The sequence below is a fragment of the Hydra viridissima genome, unplaced genomic scaffold, assembly GCF_058129835.1.
Source record: "Hydra viridissima isolate aposymbiotic clone 2 unplaced genomic scaffold, HvirCarnegie_v1 scaffold_1, whole genome shotgun sequence".
NCBI classification, from domain to species: Eukaryota; Metazoa; Cnidaria; class Hydrozoa; order Anthoathecata; family Hydridae; genus Hydra; species Hydra viridissima.
Genome location: NW_028324300.1, coordinates 26,952,686 through 26,970,113, shown reverse-complemented (window position 1 = coordinate 26,970,113; position 17,428 = coordinate 26,952,686). Strand labels below are relative to the sequence as shown.

The following is a 17,428-nucleotide window of genomic DNA, read 5'->3' as shown; positions in this document are numbered from 1 at the left end:
AAATAAAAAAAGCTTCACATGTTAAAACTTGTTTATAATATATCGGTATAAAATATTTTTTATTTTCCACCTAGCAACGCTTTGTTTATTCCGTTGTTATGCGCTTCAGAAACAAGTTAAACCATAAAAAAAGCCATGAAATACTTACCTTGTCAACTCTTTTAAGTGCAAAGTTGTAGACTGCAACGACTTCTTGCTAATTAGCTTAGTATGATGGCTTTATTGACGTAATTCGCTTGTTGTTTCAAGCTACATTCAAACTTTATTATTTATGCTATGGTATATCTTTTATCTTTTTAAAGTAAAAATAATATGGGTGAATCAAAGAAAAAACAATTATCAAACAGAATATACAATAATAAAAAAGCAAAATTTCGTGGAAACAGATATACAAAGATTACTTCTTCAGAAACGAAAACTTTATCTTTTGTTAAATCTGCTACACATTCTGCTTCTTCAAAAAAATTAAATATTGCTGATAAAGATTTTCAAGATTTTCAAAGTACAGATTTTAACTTTGTTATGAACTTTAGTCTGTTGGAAAACGTTATATCGCTACTGAAATGCCTGAATTTATGTGAAGATAATGTTTATTTAATGTTTGATTCCTCCTAAAAGTATGGGTTAAGTATTGGTTTAAAAATATGTTGTAACAGTTGCAATTGGAAAACTGAGTTTTTTTCATCTGCTACATTTTGTAAAATAAATTTAATTGAACAATAAGAGCCTAGTAAAACCATATGTAGTGGACAAAAACCATTTGATATTAACACACATGTCATTGTGGCTTTTTGTGAAATGGGTAAAGGGTTATCATCATCAGAAAAATTTTGTTGAATAATGATTATGAAGCCACCTATGAACAAAAAAAGCTACAATAAAATTTTATATAAACTGTTAGATGTTTATCAGAGTTTAGTTGACCAGAACATGAAAAATGCTGCTAATGAATTAATTCCTGCAGGTGAAACATCAAGAGACATTATGTGTAGCTTTGATGGTTCATGGCAAAAGCGTGATTTTACTTCAAATAATCGAGTTGTTTCTGCAATTTCAGTTTAAAGTGGTAAATGTATTGACTTTCAAATAGAAACAAAAACATGTAAATTATGTTAATTGATAAGCTTAAAACAGTAGGTTGCAATCTACATAACTTTTGTCTTATAAATGACTCAAAGCGCATTTCTAAAGCAGAAAAACAATGTACAAGTATAGTGAAATAAGGATGCAAGAAACTAGGAGCTATACAAAAAGGTTTTTGTGATCAAAGCAAAACATTAGAAGGTGCAGTTTATGGAAGTGGGGAGTTTTGAACAATTTTTTTTTGTTTTTATTCTTAAATTGAGTTTTTCTCAAAATCATCTTTTATAGCCTGGCGACGGAGATATTTTTCAAACCGATAACCGATTTGATCTGAAATTTGGCATACTTGCTTGTAACACATGTATTTGCAACCTCTACTAGAATTATGTTTACAGCTAATTGTGTTCTGCTTTTGTGAGTGATTTTGTGTTCTCAAATATCACCAAAACTTCCAAATATGACTAAAATGCATATATTTTGACTTTTTTTGCTCAAAATCCAAAACTTTTAGTGTATGTTGTAATTGCATAAGTAAAGGATCACAAGCCAAAATTTCAGTTCAAATTTATTTACGGTTGCTGAAAAAACCCTGTTGCCAGTTAATCATTTTTAGGCTTTTGTCTATCAATAATTATGCGCATAATTAATTTTTTTAAATTTTAAAGTTTTTACTTTTATTTTAATCATATTATATATGTTATGCACTATTATAGATTGAAAAAAAAGTTGAAATACAAGATTTTTTTTTAATGGTATACTACCACCTTAAACAGTCCTATAAGCCAGTTACTGAGCAAGAAACTTATAACCGTACTAAGTTGTCACAAGACAGTTTTTCTGCGTCCACGTGTATTCGACCTTGCTCGAAATCAAAAGAAATAAATTATTCTGTGTGTTCTGCCGATGACTTGATTTATCGCGTAAAAAAAGGTTTTTTGGTTGTTCTTAACTTTGTAAATTTTGACGGTAGTTGTGTACCGCGTCCTACAGCTCATAAAGATGCGGAAGAATTTATTGAATTCTTTAATAGTTGTAACTTTTCTCATAAATCATATACAGATTACAGTAGAGATGAAGTAATTACCGAATGCTGCAGAATTGTTTCAAATGAAACGATACAAGGTAATATTAACATAATATCTCTTTTTATTGCTTGATTTTGTAAATGTTGCTCAAGTTTATATATATATATATATATATATATATATATATATATATAAACTTGAGCAATATATATATATATATATATATATATATATATATATATATATATATATATATATATATATATATATATATATATAGATTACGACTGCATCGCGGTGCTGATATCAAGTCATGGTAATGAAACAGGTATAATCTGTTCTGATAATGAAGTAATATCAATAAATGAAATCATTGAAATATTCTGCGGCAAACAAAGTAAAATTAAAGTTCAAACACCAAAACTTTTTTTCATACAAGCATGTCGTGGTACTGAGATTGATAAAGGAAAAGTGCCTACACGAAATTTTCCCGTACCTCTTTCACATGATACTGGTACCAAACTATTGCTACCCTATACAAATACACTTGTAGCGCACTCAACCACAGAGAATAAAAAAGCATTCTCATATTGAAATCATCCCCATAAAAAATACAATCAAACAAACACAGTTGGTTCTTGGTTTATTGCTTGCCTACTTTCAATATTTAAAGAACACTCTGAAAAAGAAGATTTATTGACTATGCTCACACGGGTAAATAAGGCAATGTGTCTCTATGGGAATGATGAGAAGATGAAGCAAATATCTTCGCAAGAAAATCAACTCACTTACATTGTTTATCTTACCAAAAGATATCAAAATGTTCAGGAGAAGGGCGTTTAGTAATAGTATTGCTCAAATAGACATTATTTTAGTAAAATTTTAACTGTAAGAAAATTTATTTATGAAGTAAATTTAAAGTTTTAAGATGACTTCATTGTAATGACAAAAGCTGTTCTTTGTTGTAAAAGGGAATTGTCATTTCAAAACTAACTTGTATCTCTTTCTTATTTGTCTTGATTACTTTTAAAATTATAATTTTACAAAAAGTCTTAAACACTATTAAAATCTCAACAGTTCAATTCTTTTTTTTTTTTTTTGAATAATAATGTTCACTGTGACAATCGATGAAATCATTTGTGGGGCACAACAACAGAAGATGTTATGCTATAACAGCTATAAATGTTTTAAACATAGCATTATTTACTTTTCAATGTATGTAAATATTATTTAGTATTTAATAAATAATTTTTGCAATAATCTGATTTATCAAATTTATTTTTGAATTGATCAATTATTATTGATTCGACAATATGTGGTGGTAAACCATTCCAAGCATTTACGACTCCACACGAGAAGAAGTTATATCTAGCATTACTCATACAGTATGCCTTTGTTAACTTTTGGTTATGACTACGAAAATTGTAAGGTTTTAGTTGAGCTTTAGATATTGAGTCGTTTATCCAATTTATTTCATCATAACCGTTCTGTATTTTATATTGAAAAATAAGATCTCCTCTTAAACGACGCTCTTCTAGAGTTGTTAATTGCAATAACTGTTGCCTTTTTTCATTTGGCATTTTTTTAAAAGCTGGTACGAGTTTTGTTGCCCTTCTCTGTACTTTTTCTAACTTTAAGATGTCTTGCTTCAGATAAGGACACCATACTTGGATTGCAAACTCAAGATGGGGTCTTACAAAAGTCGTGTATAATTTTTTTGCCATATTTGAGTCAAAATATTTAAAATTTCGTTTAATAAGAGCAAGCATTTGATTTTCCGACAGCTTTATCAATATGATTGGTCCATTTTAAATTAGATTGCATCATTACTCCTAAATCTCGTTCTACTTTTGATGTTGCTAAGATATTATTCTGTTGAGTTTCAGCGTCGAACATTGAATTAGTTATACATGGATTTTTAAAGCCAATGTGCATAATTTTACACTTTTCATAGTTAAATTTCATTAACCATAATGGCGACCATTTCATAATATTATCGATATCTAGTTGTAATTTGTTTATGCGAATATCTTCATCTGATTTAAAAACTTTTTTTTTTTGCTATCATCTGCATATAATTTAATATTATTTTTTAATGTGTCAGGCAGATCGTTTATAAAAATAAGAAATAGAAGAGGCCCAAGGACAGAACCTTGTGGAACTCCACTCTCAACTGTTAGCCATTTTGATACACAATCCCCTAAAAATACTCGTTGCTTTCTATTATGTAAAAAGGCTTCTATCCAATTTAGAATTACTCCATAAATACCATATGATTTTAACTTTAACATCAATCGCATATGAGGTACTTTATCAAAAGCTTTTGAGAAATCTGTATACAACATATCAACACACCAGCCATTTTCAAAAGCGTCAAATAAAATATCTTGTGTTTCTAGTAGATTAGATTCGAAAACCATGTTGGTTACTATTTAATAAATTGTTTGTTAACATGTAATCTATTGTTTTGTCACCTAATATTGATTCTAGAATTTTGCATGGTATTAACGTTAATGAAATCGGTCTATAGTTTGCAGGATCATTTTTATCTCCATTCTTGTATATTGGTGTTACATTTGCCATTTTCCATATGAGTGGAATTTGTTCTTCTTTTTAGGATCTTTTGAATAGTAACTCTAGAGGTTTGCAAAAACTATTTTGACATTTTTTTAACACATATGAACTTACACCATCTGCTCCTAATGCTTTATTGACATTTAGTTCACTTAGTTTAATTCTAACGGTGTCTTGAGTTATTACTGAGTCTATATCTAATTCTAAAATCTTGCTTGTTTTTACTGTAGGAAGATTTGTTTTTACTGTTAGGAAGATTTGTTAGATCTTCTATAACAAATACTGAATGAAAGTTTTCATTGAGGATATTTGCAATATTATCACGATTTGTTTGTAAAGAACCATTTTTATCTGCTATCATTTTAATGCCTGATTTTATTTGTCTGTTTAAATTAACATATGCAGAAAATAGTTTTGGATTTTCTTTTGATGACTCAGCTATTTTTTTTCATAATTTATTCTTTTTGATTTAACTAGATTTTTTATTGTTTTGTTGGTTATAAAATATTGGACTTTTAGCTTGTAACATTTAAAACCACTGCCGCGCTGGACCAGCTGCGGCTGCCAACGTTGGCGAAGCTCCGTTTTGCTCTAAGGATTTTTCATGGACCAGCGGTGGCTAGCCAGTGATGGCAAAACAGCGGCTAGCCCGTGATGGCAAAACAGTGGCTTACCACTACAGGAAGAGATTAGACAGAAAAATGGCTAACCATTACTACAGTTATTGAAATTCTGTATTGAAATTTATGTTCGTGACGAGAAACGAACAGAAATAACAATATAGAAATTTAATGCTTTTAGTTATTCTAATAGTTGACATTCTCACTGGAATAAAGTTATACTTTACTTTTAGCATCAGTTTAAACTTATCTTTTTGTAAAATAAATTTCAAATTTTTAATTCATTATATATTAACTACATTTCATCGCTTACATTACGACATAGTTAACCAAGCAAGGGTTTTATTATACAATATAATATTCAATGAGTAATATAAATATATTTACAATCTAACATATTGCAATAACAAATTTTAATTTGAATCTTCTGAATCGGAAGTTGATGCTAAACTAAAAAAAATTTTGTTTTTCACTGTCGAAAAACAAGATACTTTCTCGGTTGCAGTTGCTTTTTGAGCCAGTAGCCTTGTGGCTCTCGCCTTCCTTCCACCAATTCTATCGATTGTTCCCGCCAAAAAATGTACTATCGCCTTTTGAATATCATTTTCTGTGGCTTGAGCAGCCGGGGGGGGGGGGGTTTCGCTTCAATGCGCCTGTAAAATTAAAACACATAAGATAACATACATATAAAATCAAACGATGTCATATTCTCAACTCGTTTATTTATTCGGAGAATCATCCATTAACTAAAATTATGAATTTATACCCCATTCACACCAAAAATAAAACTTGTTTTAATCGTGGTTATTTAAACTTGTGACGCATTTTTCCGTTCACACTGCTTTTTAAAACCATGTTTCAAATAAATGAGTTTAAAAAACCATAACTAAATAAGGCAACATCGCGAGGTTGTTTTATTTAAAAGCTTTAAATATTTGGAAGCCGAGTGGTTTTATAAATCTCCATGAAAAAAAAGTTTTAATGAAAAATTGAGAATAGTAATTATATAATTATATATATAATTATATATATATATTGTGTGTATATATATATATATATATATATATATATATATATATATATATATATATATATATATATATATATATATATTTTAGTGTCTGACTCCTTACGGTTTTATTGATATTGATACTTGGTTCCAATCTCTTTTTTAACTATTTTTTTCAGCGCCATTTATTTGTTTGACTCATTGCACGACACAATTAGCTTTAACTTATGAAATACTTGTTTAATAGTGGTAAAAATTTCTACCTAACTATTTTTTAGGGTGAGGAACTCAAAAATTATGGGTAAAATACACAAAAATTTAAGCTTCTATATGAAAATTCAATTTCAAAATGGTGTAACACTTTTCGTAAGTTTTTTGATGCCCCGTACAAAAAAATGTTTATCTCCAGATGCTTAAAAGATAAAATTCTGAAATTTTTTCCTAATGTTCTATATGTAGCAAACTCCATAATACAAAAAAACTGCAGGGTTTTTTTTTTTTAAATCAGATTTATTTTTATTCAAAGTTTTATAAAAAAATTATTATTTTATAATGAAAAAAAATTATTTGCATTTATTTTTTGCATTTTTTAAAAGATTTTTAGAATCTTGCTGTCTCAGGTGCAGTTCTAACATATAAACTTGTTTGCATTTCACATCTAAGATCATTATGTTTAATAGCTAAAGGATTTTCTATTTTCAAATCTTCAAACAATAATTATTTTAAAATTGTTTCTTACAGAACTAAAAAATATGAATGATAAAGAAATATGTTCAATTGGAATAACAAATAAAGAAATTTGTAACAAACAAACATATGTAAAATCCCATGATATCAAGAAAGTTTCAAGTCTTAATGATGTTGAAAAAGACTTGATAATTAGTCGTTCTGGCATTCAATATGATGAAAATGCAACAGTTTGCCTACACCATGAATATGTTTATTTAAAACGTTATTCGGCAATCCACATAACTTGCTGTGATCCATTTAATTCACTCAAAGGAAAAAGAAGAAAAGGTATTATTACTTAATCATGAAACGTTTTGAAAACTTTATTGTAATTTTATATAAATTATATGTATTTTTACAAAATATTTACTGAAGCAGTAGTTATCAATTATGTTTTTAGGAGGATGTAAAGAAATTAATATGCAACTTGCTAGGAAATTGAAAAATATTGGTATTAATGTTATTCCTGGAGAAAAGATATGTCCTTCATGTATGATTAAATTTAGCCAGGTTTATGAAGATGAAGATAATGATCCTAATATAAACGAGTTGTTAAAAAAAAATCTTAATTCTTCTTTGACGATTATGAACATAAGTCCTCTCAAAATGCATGCAGAAATAGTCACTCTAGAGTTGCTCTTGGCAAAAAAAAATTGTTACATGTTCAAAAAACAGTAAAGTTAGGCATTGCAAGGACTTTAAATATAGATCCTGAAGAGTTAAGCCAAGAAGATTCCTTCAATAAATTATCTAAGGAAGTCAAAGGTAAAGCAAATGACATGGATATACTTATTAGAAAAATCAAAGAAAAAATGTTAATTTCCAATCGTAATCAGAAAATTCAACTACTAACACTGGTTCCAATTTCTTGGTCACACAAAGATATAGAAAAAGAATTTAATGTTACTAATTACATGGTGCAGATATCACGCAAATTGCTGCAGAAAAATGGTATTTTATCTTTTCCTGAAAAAAAAAAGGAAAGAAAACACCTCAAGAATCAGTAGATAAAATTATTGAATTTTATTGTAATGATGAAAATAGCAGACTAATGTCTGGTAAAAAAGATTTTGTTAGTATAGCTCGAAGATCTCACATGCAAAAACGTTTGATTCTCTCAAATCTAAAAGAGCTATATGCAAAGTTTAAAACCTGTTATCCAGATATAAAGACTTGTTTTTCTAACTTTTGCTCACATCGTCCAAAATGGTGCATTACAGTAGGAGCATCTGGTACGCATACAGTATGTGTGTGCACCTACCATCAAAATGTTAAGTTAATGATTAGTGCAGTTGAATTATCAAAGGATTATCACGAACTTATTGATATGCTTGTTTGTAGTAGGGCTAACAAGAATTGCATGATACATCGTTGCCCTATGTGCCCAGAAGATTCTGCATTAGTACATTATCTTGAAAATGAGTTATACTCTCAAGACGATATTGATGAAGATGATGATTATTGTATAGATTATAAACAATGGAAAACAACAGACCGATCTGAGCTATTAAGTCTAACAGAAACGACAAGTAGCTTTATTAATATTTTGAAAAATAAGTTACAAAAACTTACTGTTCATTCTTACATTGCAAAAAGTCAAGCTGCTTCTTTAAGAAAGTTAAAAAATGAGTTAAGTAGTACTGAGGTTGTTGTCCTTTTAGATTTCTCAGAAAATTATGAGTTTGTTGTACAAGACGAAATACAAAGTTTTCACTGGAACAAAATTCAAGCAACATTGCATCCAACAGTAATTTATTATAAAGAAAATAATGTCCTCAAATGTGATTCATTATGTTTCATCTCAGATGATTTACTGCATGATGTAGATATGGTTTATCATGTGATGAAGCTAGCAATTGAACATATTAAAAGCAATATTTCTCATCAAATAGAAACTGTCCATTACTTTTCAGATGGGTGTGTTGGCCAGTACAAAAACTGCAAACACTTCATAAATATATGCCACCATGAACAAGATTTTGGTATGAAATGTACATGGTCTTTCTTTGCAACAAGTCACGGTAAATCACCCTGTGATGGTATTGGCGGGACTGTAAAAAGACTAACTTCAATTGCTAGCCTTCATCGAACAACAACAAATCATATTCTTACAGCATCTGCAATGTTTAATTTTTGCCAAAACGAAATCAAAGGAATTAATTTTTATTACATATCTAAGGAGTCAAACACAATAATTCGAAGTGAAATGGAGCAAAGATATGCAACTGCAAAAACATTACCAGGCACTCGCACCTATCACAATTTTGTTCCAATAAGTAACACAAAAATTGGAACTAAAATTGTTTCTGAACAATTGGAGTATTCATTTGTTTTTAATTTTCAAACTGATGAAATTATTAAAGAATTCTTGTCTAATATAAGCATTGGCGCGTTTGTATGTTTGATATATTATAACAATCCATGGATCGGACTAGTTGAGGAAACTGATGTTGAAAATAAAGACTTTCTAGTTAGATTCATGCATCCATGTTACCCTTCAAGGTCATATTATTGGCCTTCTAGAGATGATGTGTGCTGGGTTCCATCAACAAACTTATTGTTAATGATTAATATTCCAACAACTGTTACAGGAAGACAATACAAAATCAGTGAAATAGATCACCAGAGCATTGAAGATAGCTGGGCAAACTTTAAACCAGAGAACTAATTTGTTATCTTTCAAAGATTTTTTATTTTTATTAAATGTGGAAGATTGTCAATTCTTATTGCCTATTAGTTTTAGTTTTTCTCATTGCAATTTAATTATTTTCATGGTTTTAGTGTAATTTTGAAATTTTTTGGGTTTATTATTATAAGACTTTGAATGCGAATAAATCTGATTTAAAAAAAAAAACCCTTGCAGTTTTTTTGTATTATGGAGTTTGTTACATATAGAACATTAGGAAAAAATTTCAGAATTTTATCTTTTAGGCATCTCGAGATAAACATTTTTTTGTACGGGGCATCAAAAAACTTACGAAAAGTGTTACACCATTTTGAAATTGAATTTTCATATAGAAGCTTTAATTTTTGTGTATTTTACCCATGATTTTTGAGTTCCTCACCCTAAAAAATAGTTAGATAGAAATTTTTACCACTATTAAACAAGTATTTTATAAGTTAAAGCTAATTGTGTCATGCAATAAGCCTAAAAATAAATGGCGCTGAAAAAAATAGTCAAAAAAGAGACTGGGACCAAGTATCAGTATCTCTGAAACCGTAAGGAGTCAGACACTAAAATTTGGAGTGAAGTTTCCTTTTATTAATTCAAGCTTGTATTCCAAAAATCAGCAAAATCTAAGATGGTATGGTGCCGAATTATTTTTTTTTAGTTGATTTGACATGGAATGACCCATATATATATATATATATATATATATATATATATATATATATATATATATATAAGATACAGCGAAGGATGACAACTTTGTTGGTACTTAACGTTTCTATGTAATTGCTCTTGCAAGCAGGCTATTGAGCACTCTTGAGTGAAGAAGTCTTTTACTAATCACAATATATATATATATATATATATATATATATATATATATATATATATATATATATATATATATATATTAGGGATATGACTTTTTAATTTTTTTTCAAATAAAATGTTTCCTGTATCATAAATCGATGAACTTTTACCTAAAATCATGAAAAAAGGCCCAAATAGCTTTCTGCAACAAAAAAAGGTCACCCCCAAAATAAAAATTTGATTTACCATTTTTATACATTCATTTTTGACCGATGTTTTAATCTTAAGCTTAATTCTCAGCTTAATTCTCAGTGTTGCTAATGTGAGCTCAGTGTTGATAATGTGAATAGTTCTATGAAGTACTCTGCGTGTAACTGAGCTAATAAGGAACTACTGTAGCGAACTAAAGACGCTGTAAGTGTACGAAGTATAAGTAGTTGTAGCATTATCGTTAGGATACGGACTGGATTATCGAACTGTTATCAACATTGACTGGATTATCGAACTATAATTGGATTACTATACAGTTAAAGTATTTTATTAATTAAACGACTTTATTAAACGGATATTTACGCTCAGCTATCCGTAAAGTCGTAACAATATTATATGATGTCTCACAAGAAAAGTCATACCACAGTAACAAAGAACAAGAAGACTTGGACTAAAAATTTGGTGAGATTTCAAGAGTCACACAGAAGAAGAGGAAGCGTGGCTGTAGAAGAACATTCACTCGATGAAAAATCCAGAATACCACTTCAATTGCAGATCGTAGGAAGATACCAGTTTCTCGGAGCATATGTTAAAGGAAGAAAAGAACGAATAGACCAAATTTCTAAGGAAATTACAAAATTGTGGGACAATAAACTGAATTTTCCACATGTGTCTGATCAAGTGATAAGAGCAAAGCTTATGAAGGTGCTGAAGGTCTATGATGAATGTGTCAAGCGTGGAAAATATGACGTTCTCAATGCATTATTTGACATCACGAAAGTGAATGGCCAGTGGTTATCCTCGGAAGATAAACGTCTATACCACCTACAAAAAGAAAGTAAAGGACAGGTGGGGTACTCAACAGGACAAGTGGCAAGTAAAGAAACCATTCACCCTTCCAAGAGAAGGAAAGTCCAGTCTGGAACAGCAATACCTTCCACATCACAAGTCCTGTCTACCACAGACATTGGTACTGAATCTGAAAACTGCAAAAGTAAGAGTGAAGATGATGAAGACGACGACGGTGATAAAGACGATGATGAGGACACTCAGAAAAAAACTAGAAAGCACTACAAAAGTAAATTTGCTGTAAGTATGGTTACATCAAGTGGAGTTTCCACAAAGAAAGCTGCTAAAATATGCAATGTATTATCACAACAAGGTATTGATATTCCAACTCCAAGTCAATCAGCAATTTACAAGTCCACATTCAAAGAGGCAGGTAAATTAAAAAAAGAAATGATACAACAACTTAAAATGGAACAGTGGTCCTTACACTTTGACGGCAAACGAATAGATGATAAGGAAGATCAGGTAGTTGTACTTCAGAATGAAAGAACTGATGTGAAACTTGATGCACTGCGTTTAAAAGATGGCAAAGCTGAAACTGTTGCTGAAAAAATTGCCAAACTTATTGATGAATACAATTTGTGGAATTCAATTAAGATGATCATTACTGGTACAACAAACGTCAATACTGGGAAGAGAAATGGAGTTGTTGTGAAGTTGCAACGTATGTTTAAATTAAAGGGTGTCACAATACCACAATTTATCGGTTGTCAGCATCACGTACTAGACAGGATTCTCCGTCTGGTGATGGACGAAGAACTTGGGGGTGATACCAAATCTCCAAACATTGAATACCCATTTGTGTCTGAACTGTTGAATAAGTATGATGAACTGAAGGATAAGTTTGTGAATGGAACTGTAGAAATTCTTGATAAATCAGGGTGGAGAGACGATATGAAGTTTTTGTACCATTTAACAAGAGTGTTTAGGTTCTATGAAGAAAAAAGAAACTTCCCTCTGATTCACTTTCAGAACATTCCTAATATGAGCAATGCCAGATGGAACTCAAGAGCCATTCTCGCCATTCTGGCGTTCATTCTTATGCCTGAAGCGAGAAAGAATTTGGAGAAGGTTTGCAGGTTCATTTCATATGAGTGGGCAGAACATTGGTTTAGTAGTCAAAAGTACAATGACAATGACTTCAAGAATTTATCTGATGTATTGAAGCCTTACAAAAAGGCATTGCAGTCATTCAAAAATCACTGGAAGAAAGAGCCATCCGTCATCGACATACCACGAAGTAATCAGATAGCTGAACGTGCAATCAAGGTGATGCAAGACCTGTATGCTTCCTGCAGAAAGAAAGACAAACTGCAACTTCGATTCATTCTAAGTAATAAGCGCTAGACTCTTTATGAGACGTGAGCATCATGTGACCCCTGTACTAAACACAGTAGGCCTATAGACACAGACAGTTATGTATATTGTTGTACTAGACGCTTTGATACTGTTAATTTTGTAATACATGTATAATTATATATCACATAATGTTTTTTGTTATATCACAGTACATGTTGCATAAATAAATAAAATAACAACAGGAGTATGACTCTTACAACATCTTCAGCCTTTAATATTCATTTACTGTACAAAAGTGTACCTATTGAAAATTCGATTTTTTGGTTTTGGGGTGACCTTTTTTCAAAATATGTCAAAATGAAACATCTATTCGTTCTTTTTACATAAAAGTTCATTGAATTACGATACAGGCCTAGTAGGTTGCAAAAAAGTCATATCCCTAATATATATATATATATATATATATATATATATATATATATATATATATATATATATATATATATATATATAATCAAAAGATATTATTTGTATACGATTTTTTTAAATATTCTCCCTTTATATCTCTCTTACATCATAAATGATACATTTAAGTATATATTTATGTGTAATGTAAGTATGATTTGTGTTTTAATAACAACATTTTCTTCAAATAGCTTATATAAAATACTTTAATGAATACACAAAAAAAAGTTGTCAAAAGGTCCCAACATTGGGATGAGACCGAAACAAAAGTACTTATACTGAAATGGTCAGAAGAAAATACTCAGGAACAGTTAAAGTCGTGCATGAGAAAGATGAAAATATGGGATGATGTGGCTGTATATGTCAAAGCAGCAGGATACTTAGACCGAGATGGAGATTCTTGTAAAACAAGAATACACACCCTTCTCTGTGCATATAGAAGTTTTATGGACAATAAAAGAAATGCTACTGGAGCATCTGCACATAAAGTACCTTGTTGTTTTAATGAAATCGATGGAGTTTTGAGAGGAAGACCAACTACTTTTCCAACACATTTAACAAGCTCCTCTGGTAGTTTTTCTTTGCTAACAATTCCAGATAACGCTACTTTTGAGCAACCTAAATCTGATGAAATTGATTTTAAAAATTAAATAAATTTTGTTTGTGATAGCCCAGTCAATAATGCAGCTAAGACTTTACCTGAAGGATCAACAACAACTTCCAGTGGTAATTATTTTTTTAATAAAAACAAAAAAAAAAAGAAGTTCAGCTGAGTTATTATTTGAAAAACTTGATGCAAACATGAAAAGTTTTATAAAAGCGCAAGGTGAGACAGATAAAGAGTTTTTTTCAACATTATTTGAAAGTGCACCTAAAAATAGTTCTTCTGATAAAAAAGATAAAAGTACAGTATTGTTAAAAGTGAGAGAAAAAGGAGATGAATTATTTATTGAAACAGAATTGCTTGTGATGAGTATGGAAAAGTTGACTGCATTAATTCTGGATGATTTTAACTATAATTTCAGTCAAAATATAGTTATAATAAAACTTCCCAATGTATGTGTAAGGAATGATAAAGATGTTAAAAGGTTGTTGAATGGTGATGAATTAGAATTTTGGAGATTATAAAAGAGATTGGATATATATATATATATATATATATATATATATATATATATATATATATATATATATATATATATATATATATATATATATATATATATATATATATATATATATATATATATATATATATATATATAGTTAATTGTCATTTTTTTGTTCTTTTTCTTGGAATGAACGTTTATTCCACACATCTTGTTTATTAGAGACTAAATACTATTTCTATTATGTTTTTGATTCTATTTTGTGTTATTTTTGTAATTTTTTTCAATAATCTTAGAGGAAATGTGTATTTTGTCATCTCTTAAGTTGTACAATTGAGTTGTAAAAAAACATTGCAAATATTTATTGCAGTCTTAATACTTCCTAAAATAAAGAAATCCTAATTTTATGAAAAACTATGTCTTGGAATTACTAATAAAGTTTACACAACTTGAAATATATTGTTTTATTGCAGACCGAATTACTTCTGCTTCAATTTGAACAGAATCATTTCTTCCAGTGCTCATATTAACCTCACTACCTTGCAACCACTCTTCAGAAAAGCTCTGATTACTGATTTCACAAAAGTTATGAAGAATGCAGCATGCACTTACTATTTTAACAGAATTTTCAATAGATGTGTCAATTCGTTTGGAGATGCATTGGAATCTTCCTTTAAGCCTACCAAAAGCATTCTCCACTACTACACGAGATCTACTCAGTGAAAAGTTAAAACTTTTTTCCTCTCTTGAAAGATTCCCACGGTCTAAATAAGGTTTCATTAGCCATTCTTCCAAAGTGTATGCAGAATCCCCTAAAATTAAAGGAGATATTTTTTTTCCTGCTATGTTCCTTGAGAACTGACTTGGTAGAAAACTTTTTTGCTGGCATTCTAAGTATAAAGGGGAGTTTTTAAACACACGAGAATCGTGAGACTTGCCTGTCCAGCCAACAAATATGTCTCTGAAAAGATATCTGCTGCCAACAAAACCTTGAAGAATAATCGAATGATAATCTTTACGATTAATGTAATCCTCTGGATTCTCTTTCGGTGCTTTTATTCTAATATGGTACCCATCAACTGCACCAACAACAAGTGGAAAGCTCGAAATCTCTTCAAATTGTTTCATTATTTCTTTTACCTCTGCTTCTCGAGGTAAATATATATACTTGTGTAGTAAGTTATCAACAATTGCATTTGTTACCAAGTGAATTATTTCACATACTGTTGAACGACCCAGACCAAAAAGGTTGCTTATGGTTCGAATGTCAGAAGACCCAGAAAAAAAATACAAAGTTACTGCAACTTTCTGCTCAACTGAAACACTCTTTCTATAGTTAGTGTCTTTTGTTTTTACATATATTGTTAATTCTGAACATAAGTATAGAAATGCTTCTTGTGTCATTCTGGTATTTGCAACCCAGTCAGATTCTGACCAATACTTATTCATGTTATCAAAATAAAACTGCTGAGATCTCGATTTCTTCCAAACAAACCGAGGTCTTGAAATATAGCTGAATAAAATTTGATTTATCAATTCCAAATGAAAGTAACTTCTATGGCGTCGTCTTCTGCAATACTGCAGAACATTAACTTTAGTTAAGAAAATCGATATCTCTTGATTTCGTAAACTTTCCATTTTGTTTTTGTTTTCAAAAAATATTTCAAAGTAGACGTGACCGAAGTATTGTATAAAAAAATTTTTGCTTGAGCTAGCAAATGTAAGTTTTATTCGGTTTCGTAAAAATGAACCAGATTTATTCTGGTGTGACAAGGATAATAGTTGAAGAAGGTTTAAACTGAACCCCGTTTTAAAAGCGAGTGTTATTAAAACTCGGTTTTGTTGGTGTGAATGGGGTATAAGTTAATTTAAAGTTTTTTTTTTTATAAGTCAAACCTATTTTAAAATAAAAACATTTAGGTATATACCAGCGCCGTGCTGTAACTTTTGGGGGCCCTGTGCAGAAACTAAAAAAAAATTTTTTTTTTTCTTTTAATTCGTAGTAATTTATGGTATTGAAGAAGTTTTTCTAATTTATTTAATAGGGGGCCCAGTGCGATTGCACTTGTTGCACTTGCGAAAGTACGGCGCTGGTATATACTTGGCATTTACTTACATAAAAGGAAAAGAACAATAAATATAAAATTTTTTTTTAAAATTGTTTTATTATTTACTTATTATTATTTCATTTTTTTTTTCAGAAAATGTTTTACTACTGTTACTACTGTCCCTTACCAATGTTAGCCTATTTAACAGAACCGGATATGGTATTGTGACTCCATCACAATAAAGATTACCTTCAAATGTTTATTAGCACCCCCTATCTTCCTTACAAACATTTTTGTAGAGATATTATAAAAGAAATTTTTTCCACCTTGATAATGTTAACAAAAGATTTAAATGAGTTAAAACTTTTTTAAATTTTTGAATTCAAAGTTAAAAAAAAAAGATCTACCTTCGATAACTAATCTGCAATTCAAATCACGGAAAGTCCAATTTAGTTTTTTGAGAACATCATTATGTAATAATGACAATAGCATTCTCTTTACTGCCTCTTTTAAGTTTTGCCCACCTTTAGAAGCAACTGCTCGTATCTAGATACAATAAGCAGCAAAACATACAACAAAACAGATAAGATAAAATGTTTTCAAAATGAAACTTTTGACAATTAGCACAAAAAATATATTAACTTGACAACATACATTTAATTTAATTAGAAATTTAGATTTTAATTTTCAAACTTTTGCTTTTTTACTGCCAATTTAGTTTTAGAAAAGAGAAATAAAGATTAAATGTGTTTAGTGTGAAAAAATTCTCAACACTTTCAAAATTGCTGCACACCAGATAAATTTGATCACAACAACTTTTAATAATATTTTTAACTAGAACTATAGAGCCAGTTTTTATTTTAAAACAACTTAGTTTTTATTTTAAACCAACTTAGTTTGATTATCTGGATATTCAAATTGGTTTTA

At 29.7% G+C, this 17,428-nt stretch overlaps 3 protein-coding genes, 1 long non-coding RNA gene and 1 pseudogene across 7 annotated transcripts in view; 3 read left to right on the top strand and 2 right to left on the bottom strand.

Annotated features, from left to right (window-relative positions):
• LOC149894193 (mitogen-activated protein kinase kinase kinase 2-like) overlaps positions 1 to 17,428 on the top strand; it is a 162,605-nt gene that overhangs the window by 75,355 nt on the left and 69,822 nt on the right. The gene's annotated exons all lie outside the window — the stretch shown is intronic.
• On the top strand, positions 25 to 3,190 carry LOC149894201 (uncharacterized; annotated as a pseudogene). The gene is made up of 2 exons (XR_016449185.1): positions 25 to 2,205; positions 2,389 to 3,190. The product of XR_016449185.1 is annotated as an uncharacterized LOC149894201 (transcript).
• Positions 3,861 to 4,528, bottom strand: LOC149894200 (uncharacterized). Its single transcript, XM_090077549.1, has 2 exons — positions 4,261 to 4,528; positions 3,861 to 4,144 (listed from the first exon to the last, which is right to left on the bottom strand). The coding sequence occupies exons 1-2, from the start codon at positions 4,526 to 4,528 to the stop codon at positions 3,861 to 3,863; spliced, it is 552 nt and encodes a 183-aa protein (XP_089933675.1).
• The window catches only part of LOC149894198 (uncharacterized), a 15,461-nt gene continuing 3,655 nt past the window's right edge, over positions 5,623 to 17,428 (bottom strand). The window contains exons 2-3 of the long non-coding RNA XR_016456577.1: positions 16,909 to 17,047; positions 5,623 to 5,955 (exon numbers count right to left, since the gene is read on the bottom strand). This is a non-coding gene — a long non-coding RNA (uncharacterized LOC149894198). The remainder of the gene's footprint in view (positions 5,956 to 16,908; positions 17,048 to 17,428) is intronic.
• On the top strand, positions 7,051 to 9,894 carry LOC149894199 (uncharacterized). Its single transcript, XM_090070877.1, has 2 exons — positions 7,051 to 7,328; positions 7,441 to 9,894. The coding sequence occupies exon 2, from the start codon at positions 8,092 to 8,094 to the stop codon at positions 9,706 to 9,708; it is 1,617 nt and encodes a 538-aa protein (XP_089927003.1). The 5' UTR covers positions 7,051 to 7,328; positions 7,441 to 8,091; the 3' UTR covers positions 9,709 to 9,894.